The 14,299-nt window shown below is 45.3% G+C and overlaps 5 protein-coding genes across 5 annotated transcripts; 3 read left to right on the top strand and 2 right to left on the bottom strand.

The window, feature by feature from the left end:
* Positions 1–118: 118 nt before the first annotated feature.
* TrAtP1_000021 (uncharacterized protein) lies at positions 119–1,246 on the top strand (the record flags this gene model as incomplete). The annotated part of the gene is made up of 4 exons (XM_066110407.1): positions 119–349; positions 409–692; positions 745–776; positions 831–1,246. The coding sequence occupies 4 exons, from the start codon at positions 119–121 to the stop codon at positions 1,244–1,246; spliced, it is 963 nt and encodes a 320-aa protein (XP_065966479.1).
* Positions 1,247–2,572: 1,326 nt separating this feature from the next.
* On the bottom strand, positions 2,573–3,445 carry TrAtP1_000020 (uncharacterized protein; the record flags this gene model as incomplete). Its single annotated transcript, XM_014092053.1, has 1 exon — positions 2,573–3,445. The coding sequence occupies one exon, from the start codon at positions 3,443–3,445 to the stop codon at positions 2,573–2,575; it is 873 nt and encodes a 290-aa protein (XP_013947528.1).
* A 2,668-nt stretch (positions 3,446–6,113) lies between these two features.
* TrAtP1_000019 (uncharacterized protein) lies at positions 6,114–6,488 on the top strand (the record flags this gene model as incomplete). Its single annotated transcript, XM_014091550.2, has 1 exon — positions 6,114–6,488. One exon carries the CDS (start codon positions 6,114–6,116, stop codon positions 6,486–6,488), a length of 375 nt encoding a protein of 124 aa, XP_013947025.2.
* Positions 6,489–8,220: 1,732 nt separating this feature from the next.
* On the bottom strand, positions 8,221–12,867 carry TrAtP1_000017 (uncharacterized protein). The gene is made up of 2 exons (XM_014092030.2): positions 12,224–12,867; positions 8,221–12,164 (listed from the first exon to the last, which is right to left on the bottom strand). The coding sequence occupies exons 1-2, from the start codon at positions 12,713–12,715 to the stop codon at positions 9,630–9,632; spliced, it is 3,027 nt and encodes a 1,008-aa protein (XP_013947505.2). The 5' UTR covers positions 12,716–12,867; the 3' UTR covers positions 8,221–9,629.
* Positions 8,357–9,544, top strand: TrAtP1_000018 (uncharacterized protein; the record flags this gene model as incomplete). Its single annotated transcript, XM_066110406.1, has 1 exon — positions 8,357–9,544. One exon carries the CDS (start codon positions 8,357–8,359, stop codon positions 9,542–9,544), a length of 1,188 nt encoding a protein of 395 aa, XP_065966478.1.
* Positions 12,868–14,299: the final 1,432 nt, after the last annotated feature.

Raw genomic sequence — 14,299 nt, 5'->3', positions numbered from 1 at the left:
TCTTGAAGTATAAAGTCCAGCCATGATCCTCTCCATCTGGCATTTTGACTCGACAATACTATCACTAACAATCGTCGACGGATAGTTCACAGCCTTTGTCACCTTCTATCTTATCAAAATGCCTTCTTCTAAGAGCGCTCCTGTCATTGACTTCTCTGACTTCTTGTCGGGTGATCAACAGCGGATGCAGCATTGTGCTGATCAAATCAGAGATGCGTGTCTTACTCAAGGCTTTTTCCAAATTGTCAACCATGATATTCCTGCTAGCCTTCAAAAAGACATTTTCAAGGCATCAAAGGCTTTTTTTGCTTTGCCACTCGAAGAGAAGATGAAGCTGGACAAATCTCTCGTACGTCAATTGAGGCGCATCCATGTCGCTCGAATGCTAATGCGATCGAACAAAAACAGAACAAATACAACCGTGGATATGAAGTCATGCATGGCCAAATGATTGAGGCAAACACCAGGCCTGACCTTAAAGAGGGATATTATGTCTCTCGTGACCTGCCTATGGACCACCCTCAAGTTAAGGCAGAAAAGTTTGCCCACGGCCCAAATGTGTGGCCTGAGTCTCTTGGAGAAGCTTTCCGAGAAACTTGCATGGATTATTTGAACCGCATCGTGAAGCTTACAGAAGAGGTCATGCGGGCCATGGCAATGAGCTTAGGCTATGATGCGGACTACTTTCAGGAGTTTTGCTCGGATCCCATGTGCTTCTATAAATTGCTTCACTACCCACCTCAGCCGTCAGATGCCCATGCTCTGCAAAGAGGCATGTTGACTCATTCCTTTTTCACATTTTTGTTAATTTTATGCTAACATTGACTCAGGTATTGGAGCTCACCGAGACTTTGGCGTGATTACTTTACTCCTGCAAGGAAACGTCGCTGGTCTCGAAGTCTGGGACGAGGAAGTCAAGGATTGGTACCCTGTTCCTCCAGTTGAAGGAGCCTATGTTGTTAACATGGGTAACCTGTTTGAGCAGTGGACAAACGACAAGTATATTTCCAATGTTCACCGCGTTATCAATCGCTCTGGAGAAGAACGTTTCAGCATCCCATTCAACTATAACGGCAATCCGGATTTCATTATCAAATGTATCGAGAAGTGCCGCTCTAAGCCTGAAGAAGAGAAGTATGCTCCGGTTAGTGTTGAGGATTACGTTGTTCAGAAGTACAAAGATGTTTATGGTCGGGTTGGCATTTACAAGTCCGAGTCATTTGCTCCTCAGAAGGCCAACGCTTAGATAAAAAGACAGTCAACATATTACTTGTTTTTGTTTCAATTAAAAGCATCAAAAAATATACTGCGGCAATCGCTTCTGTTCTACTGCTAAGACGCATTTCTTTGCTTGTAATTTTGAGTCATTAAACGTCTATGCGGCGGTCCTCCGTGTTTCATCTAGCTCTACCGCTCAATAAATTCAAGAGAAATAAATACTATAAACGTCGAATTATCTCTAATGTCAGTAATTGCACTTCATCTGATTGTCGCAAGTGCAAACGGCTTTGCTTTCTGGCTTTTTGGTACCCACGTGCAACAGTGTTGTACAGGTGACGGTGTATCTTCTATGATCAAGTCATATTGCCCATGGCTTTCACAATATGACGAACGTAACAATCAAAGTAGACGTGAATGATTTCTTAAATAGGTCTTAAATGGACATAAGTATGTGTGCCGTGAATGACCAACAATTAGGTTTTAACTAAAGATTCTATTGCAGGATCAGTCCCTCTGAGGGGCGGTTCTGTTGGTAGAGGCCACTGTAAACTACGGCTTCTATGTATTATACGCCCACCAACACTTTTTGATGATAGCAGTAAGCGCGCAGCGCGAAAAGACTGAAAGAGAAAAACAAGGGCTCGCGTGGTTCTTTTCATGGTCTCGAAAAATGGCTTACAACACAGGATCGGAAATCCGTAGAACAGCGGCTCAATATCCTCTTCAGGTGATTTAACCTGGCTATACGATGTTCTGTGTTGCAATGATATATTAGACGCGCAGCATGCCAGAGATGACAAACGGCAAACAATCCTCATGAATGACGAGGGATTCAAGTGCGAGGACAATGCCACCGAGATATGTACCTGATTGGCGGAAGTCTCATGGGTGGTAATCTTTATAATGATGTCCTTGAAACGTAAAGCACCTTGCTCTTATCCGGCTCTGTTCTCATTCCTACTGCTGTATACTACGAAGCCTCAACAAATTAGTTCCATATATAGCCTGTGAAGAAGACGTCAGGCCTAAGACGTACGTCCATAAGTGTTGACAGTGGTTTTACTTATTAAAATCGCCGCCACTGCTGGACTTGTAAGCTTTACTTTTCATTATATGATAATTATACTTGCAGTAGAATGTGGAATAGAACATAAGCAATTTAATAAACCCCAATCTGTTAAAAGCTAAACTCGTATCTATGAAATTTAATATATACATCTCTCATATACTATATACACCTCAGGGCTTTATATACATTGTCTGCCCTCTACTATATACACCTCAGGGTTATATACATGGTCTGCCCTGTAACAGCTACTACCATTAATTGAGATAGAAAAAGGCTACTCAATTAGAAAACACAGCCTGTCAAACGGTTGGCAATGTCTGAGGAGTACGAGCTGGTAGCACCACCCTCGCTCAAGTTTCCGTCGGCGGGGATGCTGCCTGAGTTATAAAGTCGTGCAGCCTGATAGACTGCCTGAGCTCCAGTAGTCGACAAGCTGGCCAGAAGCTGCTGCAGACCAGAACCAGATGCAGTTCCTGTAGTGCCATCCTGGATCATGCCTACAATCACGTTGTTCGGGCATGGGTTGATGCCCTGACCCGGTCCCAACCAGCAGGTGTTTGTGCCGTTGGCGTCCTGCATCAACCCAGGGTTCGCCCAGAATCCTTGCGTGGTCGGAACACGCACGCATCCCTTGCTCTCTTGTACCACAGTTGCCAAGACGTAGCGCTCATCGACACCGGACGAGGCTGCGATACTAGTGATGGCGGACTGTAGCTCTGAGGTCTCTGTAGGAGAGTTGTTCGCCACTCCCCAACCATTGTTCTGACACGCGCCATTGATCACGTTGAGATTGGCATTCCATAAGTTGTCGAAGCTGGCCCAGGCGCTCTCGTCGGGCCAGCCACTGCCAGTCGAGCCATCACCGGTGTAGAAGATCTTAGAGGTGCAGGTGATGGCTCCAGTACCACCTCCGTTGCCAGGGGGGGTACCAGTTCCATTGCCAGGGGGAGTGCCACTTCCGCTGCCACAATATGCGGGACCGGTGCCACAGAAACCAAATTGCGAGCAGCAGAGGCCTGTGGCACAAACAAAGCCGGTGGTGCCACCACAGCTTCCGTCCGGAGAGGTTTGCCGAGTTTTCAAGCTGCCAGAAGGCATGGCCATGACGCTTGAAGCCAAGCAAAGGGCAAGGAATGCAGGGAGTGATTGACGCATTGTGAAATACGGGTATTGAAGCTGGAAGATAAGTCTTCAGACGGACAGTTGGCCAGTTAGCGAATAGCTTTGCAGAGTCTGCGGCTGTTGAAGGGATTGCTGGTTGAGATCTTCATTGTTTCTGCGAACCCATCCTCGCTCTTATATAGATTATCTGAAGTTGGTGCTGATTCCACCAGGGCGTTTTGGGATGTCATTGCCACTCTTAGTAGGTGTGGTTTTGAGATGCCATAACCATTGTAAGTAGGTGAGGTTATTACCATTTTGGTAGGTGTGGTTTGGAGACGCTATTACTGTTTTCAGTAGGTGTACCTGCGTTTGTGACTGTTGCGTGTCTCACTTTTATTTTAGAGATGTTACCCCTGTCATTAAACCTTAGGTAGCCCGGAACTCTCCCGGATCTACGAACCATACAATGTCTGCGCCAAGATCAACAAGGAAGCATAATCATGTATTCCAGGAAGTTAGTCTACGTATAATGATACTTTCTTTTAAAACTCAAAAGCCAGCAAGCTGTTTAACTCTTTTTATCTTGCTCGTCTACGGCTTTTACATAAGATAATAAATTTGTTGCAAGGCGCTGGTACAAGAAAGGACATGTCCAGAATGCTAATCTAGGAAACTGCAACATTGAGTTGGTATTATTCTTGGTGTAGGTAGTTCTTGTTAGTTACTAACTTAGGAAAGCTGTCCCGAACATGCAACACCCCTTGAAAAAGTATCTTAGCCTTGATTGGAAACAGTGAAATATAACGCACTTGGTAAAGGCACATGTTTTTTTGTGCCATACTAAGTAACGTTGCTAGATGTAAGATAAGCGTTTCAAAATCTATTCCTATCCCATAAGCGCTGTCCTGGATAGGCAGTCCAGGTTTGTAGCTTGTTTTTTATTTGAGTATTGTTTGAATACAAGGCTTTCTAATTCCTATCAAGTAGCTACTTTTTAGAATCTTGTAGAGTAAGAAAAAAAATTGTAGAGTAAGACGACGTGTTCTAAAACAAGTAGGTATTTGAAATATATTGCGATCTAGTTTGACAAGGCTTTAGCCCACCTTCTGTTGCAGGAAAAAATCTCGGAGTATTAGTTATGCCGAGCCTGACTCGGCGCTATACATAGGATGTAAAGAAACCTAGATTCTGTTTGTTAGATAGAAAACCAACACAAGTTTACTATGCAAAATGGCCCCTAGCTGCTGCAGCGGCCTCGTTCCTGCTAATTCCAGGTCATATAGGCTAGATCAAATGATTCTGTAACTTGTTCTCGTCCTGTGATCCTCATACCGGCATGACCAGCTTGGTTGTTGATAATGTGGTGGTGTGTAGATAAGCGAGTGTTCCCAACTTTTCAATATACTAGCCTCATTGAAGAAATAAGCAAGGATAACCCCTGGATTTTGGAGCTAATAGGATCAAGGCTGAAATTAATTGTAATCCAACGCTTATGGGTTACCTAAATAGTCAGGCTGGTGCCTAGTAGAACGCCCCCATTTGGAATCTACAATCAGTCAAATGCGAGGTTACTTAACACTACGGGAGAAAAATAAAACAAAACAGTACCATCGTGTTATAAATTTCTTATAGTGGAATTTTTTTTTTAAGTCTTTGCAAGCATTCGTCCAAGACTTCTACGTATCCAAACAAGCGGTGCCTGTAGTGTTGTTGCAGAACGCCGATTCCGGGCGCTGCACACAACAATAGCTGTAAACAAGAGAGTAAAACTTTTTAGGCCTAGTCTAGTTATCTCATCTTCAAACCTCTAGGCGTTGCAACAACCTCTAATATACCCGCTGGCCCTTGGCGCCGGGCTCGTAGGTATTACAACGTTGTATAACCCGAAGGAGTGCTGCTGTTGTTAAGATCGAAGACATTTGAGCTGCGGTTAAATTCATCCCAGCTGCCTTGATTACTGCCACTGTTGCTGCTGTTGATCCTGCTTTGCCTTACCATCTTTGTAACTCGCCGACAGACTCAAATTTAAGGTCAAATAACGACTCCGTGAAGAAAGCCTTTGATATGAAAAATCGGGTTGCAACTAGCTTCAGTTCAATAGATATCTTAGTTAAGGCTTACTTGTTAAAAGACGAGGAAGAGAAAAGGGAAGTTGTCTAATAAAGTGCGGCATTTGACTGAGTTGGTGGGCCACAGCCACAGGGACCGCTTGTTTGGATATGTAGCGGGTACTCGGGAGCATTTCCCTTTTTTCCCCCTCCAGTTGCTAAGAGCGGCATTAGTTCCTGGAATTCTATTAAAGTAATTGTTTTCGCTAGTATTCAAAGCTGTAGTTGCTTTTTCTGTTGTTTCCTTGTGTTTCTTGTCTCCTTCATCCTAATTAGCTACCTATTCCAGCTTTCTCCAGTATTTCTGTACTGCTTATTCATTCAATGCTTTTTGCTAGCTGAGGCTAACCTATATGCTACTAGTAGTACAAGTGGCAATGCAAGGGCGCAAGCCAGCCTTCTTCCCACGCCCTTTGCCCCACGCGCTGAGAAATACCCTTTGTAGATCTTGCCTAGCTCAGCATTGTAGTAGAGACATATACAGCGACTATAGAGTTAATGAAGTATAAATAAATCAAATTGGTAACTCACCATTCTTTGTTCTGATTTGCACGCACCTCGGCATCATTCGCTCAGCCCAATTCAATACTTATACCACTGCATTCGAAACCATGCCAAACTCAGAATCCATCCCAAGACTCCTCAACTCATTTACCGACAAATGGTCTCCGCGCCTCGTCGCTGCAATTAACGACCACCACGTCAAAGTTGCCAAAATAGATGGCGAATTCATCTGGCACGCACATCCGAATTCGGACGAACTTTTTTATCTGCTTGAAGGCAAATTGACCATCGAGCTCGAGGGCCAGGATGACGTTGTGATGCAGGTTGGGGACACGTTTGTGGTTCCAAAGGGTATCAGACACCGTCCTGTTGCAGAAGAGGCATCTATCATGATGATAGAGCATGAATCTACAGTCAATACTGGAGATGAGACCAGTTCGGACAGGACAAAACGGGTCAAAGATGCTCGTGGACAGTATTAAGACGGGCTGATGTTATTTGTATATATCAAGCGGATCCGTTCGGGTCGACTGATGCTTGTGGAGAAAGAATGGAGCAAGGAGCGATTGATGAATTAGTAATGCAAACCCCATATTGGAGCTCCATGCTCCTCTACAGTATAATATGATCTTGAAAATATGTATCCAAGAGTTACTGCTCCTGGGCAGTTCATGTGATTGGCAAGGAGCGCTGCTTCTATTAGTATCTCAAAGTTTTCTTTTGTTAAGGGATACGGTAGGTCTTTTTCAAAAGAGTTCAATGGGCGTGCCCATTGGCTGCATCGATGCATGCGAATAGGTATTAGGATTCTGCTGACAGACGGTTGATAGATGCATAGCGGCAACACATAGAATAGCATACATGACAAAAGTCTTCCTATTTTGAATTAGCCGATGTATTAGGATATAGAAATCGGTTGCACATTAATTAAAGAACGTTGTAGGTCATATTTGGGGAAATATGAGTGTTGTTCCGGTCTTCTTATCTTAGCGATGGAATAATTTAACATGCAAAAAGTTTATCCGAAGGTTCCTGCTCATCTCTAGGTGGATGTTGGGTATAGAAACCAACGATGAGACGGCATGTTGGCGAAGAGGCTGGAGGCATTGGATATTGCGTTCAATGCAGCTTGAGCATGGGGAGTGCTTATAAATTATGATTCCGACATTATTTTGGCATCGGTATTTCCCAACATCTGCAGTATAGTTTCATGCGTTGAGTCTCTGGTGCTTGCATGCACTACATCGCCGACTCTTGCAGCGGGGACGCTTCTTGCGCGGCTGGTCAATAACTCTAATTGTTTGTAAAATTTGACCCGTATCTGATCAGGCTAATACTAGAAAAAAGCATAGAGGGCTTTGTGTATATAATGAAGCGGTCATTCGTGTGAGAGAGAAAAGAACGATATAAACACCGCTGAGAGAAACATGATTTTACTCAGCATCTGGGGGAGATCCTTCGAAAACTTGGCCTCTCAGTCAGCCGTCGTATCCCCCGCTATGAATGAGAACTCTTTTTCAAGTATACACGCTGTCTAGGGTAAACTAACTTCAACGGGTTAAGAGACGCAGGTTGCCAGCTCGTGCTCGACTCAGATAATACCTAGTTTGGTAAACGACACAAATGCCGCCGAGATGAAGTCGAGAAGAACATAAGCTATTGCAGCGCTTCAGCCATGGTCGATGCCATTATCAAAGGCTGCCCTGTTGCGCCAACTATAATACCGTGGCAGCGGTACATCGATGTTGAAGATACGGTGCTACTACATCTTGGCGCATTGACACTCGACGATGCGAATGACGAAAGAAAGCTCGCTTTTGCTGGGAGATATTTATGGATGCAGGTTCTCGAAAGTCTTAATAGACAGTATCCGCATATGATGATGTCAGAGTCGATTGATGAACTTGCCGTACATGCTAGAAAAAGAGAAGGCTCTAATTTACTTGGTTCTAGACTTTTTATTATACGAATTTGCCTCGCGATGTTATAATTTATGCCTTTTCACTCTAAATTATGGGAGGTCACCAGGCCGATGATAACTGTGCCTATGGTCATACAGCCTAGCTCACCCCATAGCGGCCTTATTCGCTATTGCACCTACGAGCGCTAGTAACTGCACTGCAATGGGTTGGAAAATGGTAACACACAATCCCTGTAATTAGGAAGCGGGGATTGCCTCCCGCTGAGTTGTACCACTGGCTTAACGGTGCAAATGTAAGAAACGAGCTATCCCTCCGAAATCTTTCATCTCTGCGCATTGTTTCCTCTGGCCAGCACCCGTCGCCGGTTTTTGTTTTTCTTTCTAGATGAAGTAGAATCTTCCCAAGAGAGAAGGACCCTCACTCTAGTTATGGGCACTCCAAAAGACCACCTGCCGGTCTCCATTTCAGAGGATGACATTCGAGCTCTTCTTGTGTCGCTGGATCTACCATCGCCACAACTGGTATCTCCTTTACCTACCACAGCGGAATATCATTCAATTTACGTCCTTTCTTTTCCTTCAGCAGTAGCGGCTACCCTCTCCCCAACTTTGGCACCTCTGCGCGACGATGATCACGTCCAGCTCATCTTGCGTATTTCTGGCAACCATCTACCCCGCATCAAAACCATCAACGAAGTTGCAGTCATGACTTGGGTGCGGCAGAATACTCGCTTGCCCGTAGCGGAAGTTGTGCGCTTTGATGCTACCACCGACAATCCACTGGGCCATGAGTATACTCTCTTGCAAAGACTTCCTGGAGTTGCAGTTAGTGACGTTTATGATCGCCTTTCGCCAGACGTTTTAGATCGTCTCATCGACCAGATGGTCGACATTGTACACCAGACTCATAGTATGTCTTGGCATGGGGTATTTGGTCTCCAGTTTGACAGTAATGGAGATGTCGTCCCAGGCCCCGTACTTGAAGAAACATTTTGGCACTCGCCTGATGTGGCCAAATACTGGCCGGCTTCAGAATCGGTGGAATCTCTCAATATTAGCGGACCATACGAATCCTACACCGACTACGTAGCCGCAATGGTCCGCGTATACCAACATGCAATTCGTGTCCATCCAACATTGGAAAACATGAGAGACCTTCTACCACGCCTCGATGCTTTTGTGGAGGCCCTGTCAAAACATCCTGAGCTCAATAATACCAGGTATATTCTAGCACATAAAGATTTGCACTTTGGAAACGTCATGTATGACGAGTTGAGCGGCTGCATCACAGGCATATTGGATTGGGAATTCTCTAGCATCGTGCCAGCGCCCCGCTGGAATCCCGTCAGGGCTTTTCTGTGGAATGGCCAGTACGCTCCAGAGGCCACTGAAGAAAAGAATCGTGTCAATGAGCTGTTTAGAGAACGTTGCATAGCGCGAGGATTGGCATCTCTGATAGAAGAGACAAATTTTAGCTCGACTATACAGCAAGTGATGCAAGATACAGTCAATTACTTGCGTGCAATTGTCGAGGTCAGCCCACGCCATCAAAAGGCAGAGGTGGTTCCTAGCTGGCGGGCTTCCCTTGAGGAAGGGCTGACTGCTTTTAAGGTCTGAAAGGCTTTGTAAATATAAGCCCCCCCATATCGCTAGCATAGAGCCGAATCAGAAGACAATTATCAATGCATACGCTATATAGAATTTAGTTTTTAAACGCTGGAAAATATCTCTTCAAGCCAGAATCCAAGAATCTCATGCCAATAGGTTTCACCAGATAGTCATCAGCACCAGCAGCACTCGCGGCTTCTCTATCTACATCACTGTCTTGCCCAGTCACAATAAATAGAATACTTGAGTTCCATCCATGTTGTTTCTCCAAAGAGCGTATCTCCTGTGTGGCGTCAATGCCATTACACACTGGCATCTGCAGGTCCATGAGAATCAGCTCAATGGGAGCACCATCACCAGCAGCGTGTGACGTTTGTCGCTTTGAGAATATCTCAACAGCTTGTTTACCGTCAGCCGCACTGAGGCAAGACAGTCCTCGCTTCTTGCAATACATCTGCAAAATGCGGAGGTTGATAGTGTTATCATCCACAACGAGTGTGATGGGTTTAGCTGATCGTGCGGGGGCTGGGGGTGTGGTAGAGTGCCTCCGGATGGCTAGCTCATCAGATTGACATTTAGATAATAAACCCTTGTCTAAACCTGACTCGCCGCCATGTTCGAGCGTCTGGCCTGATTCCCCATTAGTAGAGAGTGAGGGCGAACCGTCTATAGAGTCGTATCCCTCGTCTGAAGTCGAGTAAGACTCATCTGAAGGGTTGGAATGAACAGCAGAGCCACCTTGAGCCAAGTCCTCGGCCAGGTTCTTGTTGGAACTGACAAGTCTCTTCGCTGGATCGATCATCATGGCAAGGTTATCGGCTTCTTGAAGTATGTTCAGAAGCTTTAATGTTGAGAAGGGTCCGCTGACATATATGACATTGGGTAGCGAATCGAGAGACTCTGAATCAACTGACGTTGGGACCAGACAGATGACGACTTGGTCCGATGGTACAGATGAAATGTGGCTGTGGTTTTGTTGCGAGTCACGGCGGGATTCAAGGATTGTAAAGCAGTCTTGGTAGCTCTCCGAAGGGGTGAGTCCGTTACGAATCAGGAACTTGGCGAAATTTGAAGACAGATGCAAGTCAGGCAAGTCAGCTCCCAGCTGGTGGAATCGCAGCGGTAGGTATCTAAGAGAAGACGGTGTTATATGCGAAGGCGCGGTCGAAGCTGTGTAAGTGATATCTCGGAATGTTGCCCTGAAATGAGAGCCGCGATCGACTTGTGATGATATTAGCTCAATAGAGCCGTGTAGGAGCGTCGAAAATTTGGTGGCCAGAGGCAAACCTAGTCCAGCGCCTGTCGAGTGCTCGCCACCTTTCTCGTAGAGCTCAAAGATGCGGCTCTGGTCGTCTGGCAGAATGCCACAGCCCGTATCTTCGACATCGATCACGAATGCATCTGTCCCCTGTTGTTTCGAGGACGTGATTATAACAGCACCCTCTGATGTGTTTTGAATGGCATTAATAATAAGGGGAAGGACGCTGTCCCTAAGTAAGCTGAGGTCGGTTTCCAAGCACCTACAGTCTAGAGGTAGATCGCAGTGAAAAAATATGGAAGGCGTCGAGCCTGTGTGCCTTGTCGCTGCGTCAGAAATACCTTTCATGAGCTCCAACTCCAGCTCGCTAATGTCATGCGCGGCATAATGTCGTTCGGCCACGGCAACATCAGCCCATCTGTTCAAGGTAATCATGCTGTTAACTGTTGACATAAGCTCTCGACCTGCTGTAGACATGGTATCGAGGTACAAGGATGACCTTTTAATATCAGAGAGAAATCCTGCAATACCCGCCAACGCTGGCTGTATTTTGGCGTTGTCAGATATAGCGATTGCCTTTAAATCCTCGTTGAGCAGTTCGGCGGCGCCGAGAATACCATGTATCGGAGTTCGAAGCTGATGAGATATTCCACGAAGAAACCTTTCTTTTGCTCTGATTGCTTCTGATAGAAGACGCCTCTGCCAGATCTGGGTAAGCATAGATGCACAGGACTGTATAAACCAAGCATCGACATCGTCAAATATTCGTCGAAAATCCTTGGTAGCTACAGCAAGCACAGAATGACCCAGCTTGCTTTCGCACTGCGCAGAAATAACCCGAACAACTCTATCTTTAGGAGTATCATTATGATTTGATGTTGCAATGAACTCTTCAATATAGGCAGTATCTTCCCATAGCCCATTGTTTAGGTCAGAGGGCAACCCCGAATACTGGCTGTTGACGAACTGACCAGTTCCAGACGACAGAATGCTGATCGACTCATCCGGATAGGCGATTCGCAGTATCTCGAGCACTGGTTCTTGTGAATCGTTCTCGTCGGATACATTTTCAACAGTCGCAATGAGCTCGGCTAGTCGATGACGCTCACGTTGGCGTCGGGCTCGTGTGCACTGCACAATGTCGGCTACAACCCAATCGGCAAGACGAGCGAGGGTTTGTTGCTGCGGCTTAGACAAGGGTGGTTGACTGGTTGCTGAGGCGACACACAACGATCCTAGACCAACACATTCCCCGGATTCGTGCTGCATTCGAAGCGGGACGCCTGCATATGCTAACAACCCGCCTTTTTCAACATATGGCGACTCTCGAAACCTCCAATCCTCCAACATGTCTGGTAGGAGAAATACATTCTATAGGCATGAAATTAGAATGTATATACTAAGGGGACACTAGAAGCAATTGGCCATACTCCAGGTGGTTGTGTCACCGTATGGGCGCAAAGCGTTTCGCCGCGGGGGAGAATAGCGACCTGAACACCAACTGTTGCAAGACGGATATAGACGTTGACATCAAGTAATCCCACAATGGCAAACTCCCAACCAGAAGATTCTTGTGCTAAACAGACTTTTTCTTGAAGCCCTGACAGGAGCTCAGATTCGTTGCCGAGATCCCGCCCGTAGTACCATAGCATAGACAATCTCAGCCGTTCATTTCTGGCCAAATGAGCCCGTAGGTATCGAGATGTAGCACTGGCAGGTTTCTTGGGTATCGATGCCGAAGCGTAAGGGTCTTTCTTCAAAGGATAGAAGCACGACTCGGTTTCCGGAGTCCACGGCGCAATTGGAACATGAACATTGTCGACATCGAATATTGGGTCCACGTCGGTAGGGCGGGCGGGCAGGCTCTGCTTTTCTGGTGATGGCGACAAAAGGGCAGCGTCTGCCTTGGGGAAGAAATGCATCTGCAACTCGAAAACTATAGCTATCGGGTCATCGGTGATGGCCCAAGAGTCGCTCTGAAGCCAGTTTTCGAGAGAAAAGAGTGATATCGCACTGGGGATCGAATAAGAAGCCGATGAGGCTTGGCAATCTCGATGCTAAACAGGTTTGGGATTTTATGGGGAAGTACGGAGGAGATCCTCCGCTCCAGCCATGCTAACGAAGTTGAACTAAATAAGGAAACCGTTGAATATTACACTTTCGGAGCTACAACGCGCTAGTACAAACTTCGGTTACCAATATTTAAGGGTAAGTAGCTTCGGCAGAAGGTAGGTTATCAGACAATCTTCATTCATACATCATACATACAATACATATACTAATATGACAAGTTATAGGCCTATTGTACAATAATATCCTTAGGAGCGGAAGAGCTTGAACAAATACAGCTATTTTTAGCATGGTCTTGGAGCCGCTGAGTTTCAATACTTGCAACGATCACTGGTGCTAAATGTCAGAATAACTAAGAGTCCCTGTAGTAAGTGTTTCAGCTATTCTAATTCAGTATGGTTCCCAGCAACGGTCTCGAAATTACTTCAGGGTAGTGATGTTATTGTACACAATAAATTTTGTTAGCTGCAGAGCCAATGTAAATAAAGTGAAAATAATACATTTTGTTGTGTAGTCCATTCTGAGTTAAATAATACAATTATATTACATTTTATATTAAGAGTTCTATTTTGGTCCGAGTAGAAAACTGGAGCCTGTATGGTTTTAACTCAAAGCTCGTCCTACTATACCTGGTTTAACAGCCTGAAAATCTGGGTCGATACCTAGCGTTAATGAACCTTTGCTAATCTAACTAGGCCACCGTTATGGCTGGACCTCCCTATAAAACTACAAGATAGCTAGCACTAGATAAAACAAAACAGCATTCGCGATGACCTCGTTTTTATTGAGAAAACGCATCGGTGATTAGATTACGTGGTTTCTTGATGTGTTCACACGGGTCTTCCTTGCTAGCCGCAGAGCTACTTAGCTTGTGTTGCGTTGGAGTGCTTTGTTCCAGGTTGAGCTTATACATACGTTCCCAAACGCTTAACAAATTGGTATTCGATGCAGTACTGTATACCAATTTGTTTGTAAGTCGCTATTGTGGGTTTTGGATTCGTGGCAACTTTAATTCTTTTGCACAGGTGAGTTTAAGACATCTATAACGTAAAATACTAGATTTGGTAGACTATTACTTGGATACTGAATTGAACCTCGTTTCTACACAAAAGAGCTCATGAGAAATGAGCCATTCACATGGCAATCCTATCGGTCTATGATGATCTTGGCGTGGCATGCTACCTGTCTTGATTTATCCTTTCCCATTTCCCTACACGTATGTATATGTCGAAAGATGGGTTGCGTATATATGGAGTACATAGCTTGTCCAAGGAGTCGCATACCGTCGCCATATATGGGCAGCAAGGCGTCATGTACATTTCTATTTTATACAAGATTGAGCTTTCTAGAACCACTTTATTTTCTCTTTGGTATACAGAAACTGAATCCAGCTTCTTTACCCCATTGCTTGGCGAACACTATCATTGGCCGCCAAT

This window comes from Trichoderma atroviride, chromosome 1 (genome assembly GCF_020647795.1).
Source record: "Trichoderma atroviride chromosome 1, complete sequence".
Taxonomy (NCBI): Eukaryota; Fungi; Ascomycota; class Sordariomycetes; order Hypocreales; family Hypocreaceae; genus Trichoderma; species Trichoderma atroviride.
Note: the sequence above shows the minus strand (reverse complement) of the source record. Positions and strands in the feature narration are given on the sequence as shown.

What these genes read in the sequence shown, in the direction of transcription:
- TrAtP1_000017 (XM_014092030.2), bottom strand. Translation starts at nt 12,715, where the DNA reads ATGCATTTCTTCCCCAAGGCAGACGCTGCCCTTTTGTCGCCATCACCA. An exon ending in CGGTGACACAACCACCTGGA is followed by an intron (nt 12,165 to 12,223) that starts GTATGGCCAATT and finishes TCATGCCTATAG; the next exon opens with AATGTATTTCTCCTACCAGA.